This window comes from Saccostrea echinata, unplaced genomic scaffold (assembly GCF_033153115.1).
Source record: "Saccostrea echinata isolate AGI-Se365-2 ecotype Australia unplaced genomic scaffold, CSIRO_AGI_Sech_v1 ptg000001l, whole genome shotgun sequence".
NCBI lineage: Eukaryota > Metazoa > Mollusca > Bivalvia > Ostreida > Ostreidae > Saccostrea > Saccostrea echinata.
The window spans coordinates 48,067,704-48,077,979 of NW_026889750.1; the positions used below are offsets into that span (position 1 = coordinate 48,067,704).

Consider the following 10,276-nt stretch of genomic DNA (forward strand, 5'->3'; position numbering starts at 1 on the left):
AGAAACTGACCTATCCATGATTAGTCCCTAGACAGTTAGGCACAATACTTTACAGGATCAATGCTATACAACTTATTCATGGTAAGCCAACAGTGTCAAACACCCACTTAGTATAACTAGATAAATTGTGGCAAGCTCCAATATTAGGTCATCCATCGAAAGAACCTTTTCCCTAAAGTACCCGTTTCAATCTTTTTTTTTTCTTTAATTATGCCCTTAAGTTTTAAATAGAGATTAAAAATTTAAAGTATATTTTTAAGGCCAAATTTACATAAACTCAAATAATTGAAGATATCTTTAATTATTTAAAGATCTAATCAATTCCATTATTAATCAACTACTGCTCTCATTCATTTAACAAAAGCTCACATCAATTCAATTGATGAGAGCAATAACGTGATGGACCTTAGTTTAAATGATTTGTTAATCTTTATAATTTCTTCAACTATTTTACAACAAAGTGATCACATTAAGATCAAGAATTTAATCAAAGAGATCATCACATACATAATGGTTGATATCACATAAAATAGTTGCTCTCTGTGAAAGATTTGTTGCGTGCATCAATAGAATTGATGCGAGCAATATTTTCAATTGAAGAGAGCTGTAATTTAATTATTGCTCGTATTAATTAAATTATTTGAACGATGTTATTTTGGCGCCCGATAGATTATTCGCTCGTAATTTAAAAATATTGTGAAAACATGTTGCACTTGTTGAGAAAAACATTAAAAGTAAAACCAAAATTACTTTATCATTTTCTTTAATGAGTGTATGAATGAGATTTGAATTTATACTACTCCGTTCTTACAAAGTTCTAGTCCATTTTTATGTAACCATCTAATGCGTACATTCTGACACGCCATCTTCTTTACTGACAAACATAAAATCACAGCGAGCAAGTCTCTTCAACGTACATCCTTCTCTTTCCATGACTCCCGCGTTGTAGCCAAGCCTAAAATTGAATCAATTAAATTAATTAGAGTTCTTCATTGAAAAAGTTCGTATTTAACATTTTGTTTCATATTTAAGTTTTCAAATCTTAGTTTTTCGTTACAGAAAAAATTGTCGGTACATCTTAAACCCCTGTCACACCGGGACTGCGTCCTCACGGCGATCGCACGGCGTCCATAAAAAATGCAAAACGCCGAGGTGAGCGCAGTAGAGTCTCCTACAGCGCCGTGACAACGCGGCGAGATCTCCACTGAACGCGGTAGGGTCGAGTAGGGTCTCCTAGAACGCCAGGGGACGGCGCGCACTTTGGGCATGCACAAAGTACGCGCCGTGTGATCGCCGTCTGATAAGAACGCAGTAGAAACGTAGTATGATCGCCGTAGCAGCGCGGTGAGATCTCCAACAACGCAGTGGGAGCTCCGTACGCACGCCGTGAAGACGCACATGATCGCAGCATGAACGCAGTGATAGTAGACTGCGCTTCCACGGAGACCTCGCGGAGTCCTTGGAGATGTCACGGCGTTTCTATCGCGCTTTTACGGCGCTTCTAATGAGATTAATTGTCTTGTGATTTTTTTGACTACGATTACACAGCGACAACAAGGAGTTGTCACTGCGATCATTGCGCTCCCTTGGCGTTTCTACCGCTTACGTTGGCGATCACAATGCGCTTTCACGGCGTTGTTAGAGCGTTGTCAGCCAGCTCACAAAACAAGAGCAATGGCCTCATATTTGATCAGCAATAATTCTAACGTATTTGTTGCACTCCTGGCCAGGAGCATGGGAGTAGAATTGGGAAGTAAAAATTACACCAGAGCCTGTTCTGTTGTTTCAGTGGAGTTGCGATGGAATTACTTAAATTTTATAACAACTTTTCAGTGTGTTTATTTTTTACATTCATAATAAAATCAAAGAAAAACACATCTGAATTGATATAATTGAAAAAGAAGGGTTTTAATTATAAAACTAACAGTAATTTAGTACTAAATTATTCAAATATATCATTTTTGAAGTCTTTTCGTTATGTGACTCGAATCGTTGAAAAAAATGTGTTACACTCCTTCTGAATATATATCCATAGTGAAGAACGCAGCGTGGACGTATTGTGAACGCAGCAAGCGCAGTGAGAACGCCGTGAACGCTAGGTGACAACTCCTAACACGCCGTAAAAGCTCTGCGGAAGCGCAGTCAATCGCGAAGAGATCTCCGTTGGGAACGCAGTAGCACGCCGCGAGAACGCCGTAGACACGCGTGGGTCGCCGTAGGGACGCCTTGACATCTTCACATTGTAAAAATTTTACAGAAATTTGTGCGATTTCCCTGCGATTTCACTGCGATTTTAACATTTTTACAACGCCGTAATGACTCCGTGTGGACGCAGCTTGGTGTGACAGGGCCCTTAGCAAGTAATGACATTGACTTAGTTTGCAAGACTCAGTATTATAAATGTATATTTTAGAGGAACTTGGCTTTAATTCTGCAAGTGGTAATCCAACTTTTACTCATAGTTACCTTTCTTAGGAAGAATTTTTTCAAAAATCATTAATATATATATATATATTTATAAATATTAGGGATGTCCATTTTATTCGGACAGCTTAGTCGAAGTCGGAGAATTTAGTCGAACGATAGTCGAGTACTCGTTGAAATTTATATTCTAATTTTTCATGTCAATTTTCCTATCTGTCTTTAATAGACTGTTAGCTTGTACAATATTTAATCTACGCTATCACCATTATACAACGAATTATTGAATCGTTAACATTTACGTAGTGATAAATAATGTATGTAACAAGTGTATTTGATTTCAAATTTAATATTTACTGTAGTCATTTCATCTATAATCAGAATATCAAAAGCTCGCATTTATCCTTTCTTTCCATGCTGCTAGTACATATACCCGTTATTGGATTCTTACTTGAGGTCATTTGAATGTGTCTTGTCAGTGACCCGTGATTGTTAAACAATTAAAGCGTAACTTATAAACCAGAAACCTCTACTGGTTTGTACTTATAATAATGGAAGATAAAAGTAGCACTTGAACTTGAAACTTTACAACAGCAATATATAGTATAATTATCCTTGGTGTAGTCTCTTTTGTAGCAAGATTTATTGCAATCAGACTAAAACTGTAGGAGGAGAAGCCTTTTAAAAGAATTTTACAGAAATTTCTATTTTAGTAACTATGGCAAACAATAAAGACAATTTTGTATCTTGATGTAGTCTACTTGTGTGCCAAGTTATACTGAAATCAGATCAAAACTGTAGGAGGAGTAGGGTTTTGAAAGTATTTAGAGGAAATTTCTATTTTTAGTAACACCGTTCATCAAAATCAAAAACCGATATACAGAATTATGTATCTCAGTGTAGTCTACTTGTGGGCCAAGTTATACTGAAAACAGACCAAAACTGTAGGAGGAGTAGGGTTTTGAAAGTACTTCCCAGAAATCTCTATTTTAAGTAACCATGGCAACGCCGTTCATCGAAATCAAAAACCGATATACAGAATTAACTATCTAAGTGTAGTCTACTTGTGTGCCAAGTTATATTGAAATCAGACCAAAACTGCAGGAGGAGTACCGTTTTGAAAGTACTTCTCAGAAATATCTATTTTAAGTAACCATGGCAACGCCGTTCATCGAAATCAAAAACCGATACACAGAATTAACTATCTAAGTGTAGTCTACTTGTGTGCCAAGTTATATTGAAATCAGACCAAAACTGCAGGAAGAGTACCGTTTTGAAAGTACTTCTCAGAAATATCTATTTTAAGTAACCATGGCAACACCGTTCATTGAAATCAAAAACCGATGCACAGAATTAAGAATCTAAGTGTAGTCTACTTGTGTGCCAAGTTATATTGAAATCAAACTAAAACTGTAGGAGGAGTAACGTTTTGAAAAATTGTTTACAGACGGACAGACAGACAGACGGACGGACGACGGACACATTACTATCGCATTAGCTCTTCTGGTCTCTAACCAGTAGAGCTAAAAATCAATAAAGACAATTTTTTATGATAGTGTAGTCTAGCTAGTTGTGTCCCAAGTTATACTGAAATCAGATCAAAACTGTAGGAGGAGTAGCATTTAGAAAGTATTTCAAGGAAATTTCTATTTTTAGTAACAATGGCAACACCATTCATCGAAATCAAAAACCGATACACTGAATTATGTATCTCAGTGTAATCTACTTGTGTGCCAAGTTATACTGAAAACAGACCAAAACTGTAGGAGGTATAGGGTTTTAAAAGAGTTTCGCAGAAATTTCTATTTTTAGTAACCATGGCAATACCGTTCATCGAAATTCAAAACCGATGCACAGAATTATGTATGATAGTCTAGTCTACTTGTGTGCAAAGTTACAATGAAATCAAATCAAAACTGTAGGAGGAGTAGCGTTTTGAAAGTATTTCAAGGAAAGCACAAGTGCACTTAAAGCAATATGAGCTGCATTTTTGAGAATGTTATTTTGCTGTTAAAATGTGATATTATGATAAATTTGTATGTAATTTAAACCAATTAGACAGAAATAAAGTATCACATGTTTCAGAATAAAGGATTCTGTACAATAAAATATATATAGTGTTATATAAGAAATCAATATTGTACAGGACGACAACTTTGTAATTTTGCTTCAATCAAAGCTTATAAGTAGTTCTTCCATCGCAAATATAAACAACAGAAGTTTAAAAACGTTCTTTTTTTCTGTCATTGAAATATTTAATCACAATTTTTCAACAAATATTTCTGACATCAAGGTTGCAGCTCATATTGCTTTAAGCAATGCTTAATGGGCCCTTTTTCAGTGCAGTTTTACTTTAGAATATATTACCAAATTGTTCTTTTTTGGTAATAATTAAACACAAGTGGATATTTCTAATTAAAATCACGTTAAAACATCACCTAAATCAGCATGGATTTGAAACAAATGAAGATTTTTAAATGCCTATAGATACCCCAAATCGGGAAAAGTCGTACCGAACCTACTAGTATTTTGAGTTTCGTTTTTTTAAATCAAGGGGAGAAGACATTTAAATCGGACACTGGAATAATCTGATGGTGCGTTTTCCGAATGATACTTCTTGCGCTATTTTACCTGAGAAAAAAAATCGAATGAAGTTGTATAGATGCCTGTAGCCATAGTGATCAAACTAAGAAATTTGCACGCATGCATTTGAAATAATACAATAAGCATTAACTTTAGTTCCTTTAAATTTTAAAATGAAAAAAAAAATTTATTTAGGTGGCTTTCAATACCGGTACAATTGTCTTGCATAAATGTTAAAAATGTTTGACGCTTTTCTGTATGATGACATTTTAACGACACTAAACTCTGCTAATCCTCCCGTGTTCATAAAACCAAATACATACAAACTTCTCTATGCGGCACAACTTCGATAAAATGATACAAAATGTGGTTATCTTTTACAGTGAGCTTGCTATAGGAAAACATTGAACTTTTCATACATTTTTAACATTTTAAGTACAAGCCTAATCTTGTACAAATTCCCTACGTTCACACAAGTTTTATAAATTTTATAAATTGTATAATGCGTTTTTTGTCATTTGCACAAGTTTGTACAACGTTAGGCTGACAGTAAACAAAAGCTTTGAAATGAATGACCGTCCTCGATTTACTATAGAAAATCACAAATGTCGGCTGACCCCTACCACATTGTATGGCTTTGCTCTTTGTATATTCATGAATTTCACCGATTAAATTTATTGAATCTTATGGTTTAGATATCAATTAATGATCTGAGATGAAAAATTATGCTTAATTTGATTCTTCATTTTTTCACATTTTACCGGGGCCCATAAGTGCACTCGGTCTTTCTATTTTTAGTAACCATGGCAACGCCGTTCATCAAAATCAAAAACCGATACACAGAATTATGTATCTAAGTGTAGTCTACTTGTGTGCCAAGTTACATTGAAATCAGACTAAATCTGTAGTCTGGTCTCTGACCAATAAAGCTAAGAACAAAGAGAGCTTGCAACAAATTTTAATTATGAGAGTTTTTGCAAACAATCAATACAATTTTAAAATGATTGATATTAATATCAGAAAGAAACATCTTTAAATTACGCTCATAACTGTCCCCCAATTTACATGCATTTACAAATATGTAAGAGCTGTTTCATTATTCTTCATTAAGGTCAGACGATACATCATAGACAACTGGGTATCAATTGCGTCCCGTTATTAGTAAACCTATTATTGTATTCATATGAAACAGAATTTTTATTCAAAAGCTTCTACATGATTAAAAGACGAAGTCTTGCTATGCCCTTCAATTCGACATTTAGATTTATATCGACAAAGTTTTATCAATTAGCAATATTTATTTTCATTTCTACGTTGATTCGATATATCCCTTTGAACTCGAAATAAAAGATACCACAGAGTCTGACACATCTGTTTCACATAGAGAAAGACATTAATGGGAAACTCACAAAAAAGACTTTCTGACAAGTTGATGATTTCAGCTTTTCTATCGTCAACCTCCCTTATTTATGTAGCAATATACCATAATCACCTGCATATAGAGTTTATGTCTCCAAGTTGACTCAATACGCAATAGCTTGTTCCACGTACAAACAATTTCTTAAAACGATGCAAGCTAATGACAAATAAGTTGATGATACAAGGATATGAACAGTATAGGTTTTAAGTCACATTTCGTAAATTCTATGGTCGATACTTTGACCTTGTTAGCAAATACAATCTATCGGTAAGTCGAATGTTGACTGACGTTTTTCATACTAATTGTTAGACCTTTGTTTTCACTCAGAATTGTCTACCGAGTTTTCCGTTCATCCAGTCAAGACAAATAGTACACGGCGGGTGTGACAGGTCAACAGGGGTTACTTCCTTCTCCATTGCATCTGTCCCAATCTCTGATTTTTTAGAGGCCTGTGTTTGTTCTGCTAAAAAATTTTATAGTTGCGATGGACTTTTGAGCTTGATTACTCTTCATTATCTTCATATTTCATTACTGGTCACATCCGCTGTGTGCTCCTTGTCATGATCGGGCAACTGGAAAAATCCGTAGACAATTCAGTACGAAAATAATGGCCTAACAATTTGTATGAAAAACAAAATGGTCTCCTTAGTTAAAAGAAATTGTATCGATATAATAAAATATAATACATGTATATTAAAACAAACAAAATTAAAAATGATTTATTCCATTAATATAAGCTGCATAAGGTAATGATTCTCAAAGATCTTTCTTACTATGCCAATATTAGGAAACAATGTGTATGAAGATTTAGAGATGTTATCAATTATAAACCGAAATAAATGGTGAATGTTTTATAAGTTAATTATAAACCAGTTAAATATGAAAAATTCTCCTTCTTTTGGATTTGAATCTAGATCGCGTGGTGTTGATGTACACTAAATTGAATGTAAACAACGTACATGTCTACATCCCTGTTTCAGAGTTGTAGTGTCTGTGAAGTATGTGTTTTGGGCATGTTATAGTATTATGAAAAAGAAAAGCTATTTAAAAATTCAGTATGAAAATATAAAATATGTGGATTAAGAAGATTAACATTTTGATATATTCATAAGTACTGGTAATGATGCTGATTTCCAGGCCATGCACGAAGTTCTTTGTTTACAATCACTTACCCACAACAATGTAATGCGCCACGTCCACAGTAACAATAAAAACACTCGTCGTAGTCGAACCTTGTTTCATTAAAGCCAATCACTTGACCTGTTTTATCTACGCAGCCTTTAGGTGAAAATGAGAAAAAAGCAAAGTAAACTAACGTCAAACAGTTCATATAATAAACAAAGAATTCTGATTGTCATTCTCAATAAAAAAATATATATATTCCACAACAATAAGAAACGTTACCGTTTAAATTTCTCGGAGGTTGCTGCATAAAGAAACAAGACCCATCGGCCAGCCAGACAAACCCGGAAACAAAAACGAAGACCCAAACAAGCAACATAATTATAAACAGTCGTCACTTGGTGGCGGAGAGTAAAGCTTATTTGTTGTTTTGAAATTCTCCGATGTTGTTTACCAGATTCCGTGTGTAGAGTGCTGAGATTGCCACGTACATGTCTGTGTTATATAGATGATAATGATCTCTCTCTCTCTCTCTCTCTCTCTCAGACATGTCCCTTATTTTGACCCTCAACTTAAGTCTACGATTACAATTCTCTAAGGTATATTGAGACTTGAAATTGAAATTATATATTTATGAATTGTGATAATTTTCACAGCAAAACGAGTCATCGTCGTATTTGGAGGGAGGATGGTGGTAATATTTCTATTTTTGAAATATTTCTATGAAACTTATCATCTTTTCATCTCAGCATAATTTAATGTTAAGGGAAATATTAGGTTGGAGACATACTTATGGTCAATCAGAAGCTTTACAAAAATATATACACAGCGGTAAAAAATGGGGTGAAATTTAACGATGAGAAACACATACAAAATGCAATTCAAATTCGTGAAAGACACCCAGAAATGGAGAACAGATTATTGAAAAACGGCTCTAAAGAATCGATTTATGCATCAATCGATTCCGAAAGTCTGATCAAAGTACATATAAAGAATATATTTACCTTTTTTCACATAATATAAATATATGATAAAACATGTCAAGAAGAGTGTAGAAGATAGTTATTTTTCTTAATCTTTACGAAACATTTCATTTATAGAAAAGAAATATTAAGCAATCTGACAATGCTATATTGGTAAATATTGCACAAGAGGCATAGGGCCCTTTTCCAGTATTTCGCTTTTTACCAGGTTTAAATTGAAAATACCTATAATTACTATAAAAAGATTTACTTAGCGCATTAGTTATGATGAAAGGTGTTGATCTCCAATCAGACAGTGTGAATCGTTATTTACTACGCATAGATTACCAAACTTTTCAAAGTACATGTATAAAATCTGTACTGAAGGGTTTTTTTTCCAAACGTTTTCTTGGTAGAAATGACAGATGTTTCAGTAAACCTAACCACAGATTAAAAAGTATACTAAATTATTGAATACTAATAATTGGAATTGGCCTCGGAAGAGGGGGAGGTTAAAAAGGTCGAAGATATTATTCTTCATACATATAGGTTATGGATACCGTAAAAAAAAAAAGCTGCTTTCATCTGATGTCGAACGACTTTATTTTTTCTCCTGAAAATCATATGTTTATCGACTCCGAGTGGATTACATCAATTAAAATCACTTTACTGGAACACTTCTTTATAAATCGAGCTTGGACCTATTGGGCCGGGATTGGTTTTAATCTTTACAAAAAAAACTTGTCGATTACCGAATTAGGCTATACATGTATGTACTAATTTGTGTTTCATAAATATTTACTTCAAAATGTAGAGATAGGAGGAACCTTTTACATAGATATTAACTATGAATCATGATATTTCCAATGCATTTTGAGTTTGTTATCTCGAAATGCTATTTGATTTTTTTCTTTACGTTTCACTGTACATAATGGTAATGTCTATAGTATGAATATTTTTCTTGAGTTATTTTACAACATCCTTCCGTGGATATAATAAAAACGTTGCCATTAATTTAGACATATGATATAAAAGAAATCCAAGGGATTGCAGTTACTGATATGTAGCCCCACTCTTCCAAAACTTGAAATCTGAATTTAGAACAATGACTACAAAAGTACATTTATATAATTCAACTGTAATTATACTGGGCTCAAATAATACAAGCAATACATATACATACTTTCCATCGCAATAAGCAATGCAGACAAGTACAAGAAAAAAAAGAAGAAATAAAAGCACTGAAATACACTGATTTGATTTAATTCTAAGGCATTTATATACAATGTACATGTAAATCATCGCAGCTAATTGCAGACGATAATACCTGTATCGAATAACACAGTTAATAATTTTTGTGTGCCATTCTGAGGTATACTCCCGCTTGACTGTGTTTTAGGTACAAAAGAATTTACTATTTGCTTTCTATTTAGTGCTTTTTTATAACAAGAATAAACATGCAAAAAAAAGATAAATAAAGAAAATACATAAAGCCATGTAAAAAAATTTAAAAAGTCTTTGAAAAGGCGAGAATTTATAACTATTAAATTGTGGCACCAGGTAGATTAAACCATGACTCTAAAGAAGTATCCCGTTGTGCTAATAGTCAGCTGTTATACCATATGAGCTAATATGGCTATGAAAATAGTTGGTTTCATTATGAACCAGTTTAACAAAAACATTAACATTTTTCCTTATTTTTGTAGTTTTTTTTGTGAAATTCGACCCTAGGGCAGGTTTGCGCCTAAAAAATATTCTTAAATTATTC

The 10,276-nt window shown here is 33.6% G+C and overlaps 1 protein-coding gene across 1 annotated transcript; it reads right to left on the reverse strand.

Moving 5' to 3' along the window:
- Positions 1–746: 746 nt before the first annotated feature.
- LOC133193388 (uncharacterized) lies at positions 747–8,021 on the reverse strand. Its single transcript, XM_061329324.1, has 3 exons — positions 7,829–8,021; positions 7,597–7,702; positions 747–955 (listed from the first exon to the last, which is right to left on the reverse strand). Exons 1-3 carry the CDS (start codon positions 7,923–7,925, stop codon positions 841–843), a joined length of 318 nt encoding a protein of 105 aa, XP_061185308.1. The 5' UTR covers positions 7,926–8,021; the 3' UTR covers positions 747–840.
- Between the last annotated feature and the right edge of the window lie 2,255 nt (positions 8,022–10,276).

Coding starts and splice junctions, on each gene's coding strand:
- LOC133193388 (XM_061329324.1), bottom strand. CDS start 7,925: ATGTTGCTTGTTTGGGTCTTCGTTTTTGTTTCCGGGTTTGTCTGGCTG. Junction 7,703..7,828: donor ACCTCCGAGAAATTTAAACG/GTAACGTTTCTT, acceptor TTTCACCTAAAG/GCTGCGTAGATAAAACAGGT. Junction 956..7,596: donor GGCGCATTACATTGTTGTGG/GTAAGTGATTGT, acceptor ATTCAATTTTAG/GCTTGGCTACAACGCGGGAG.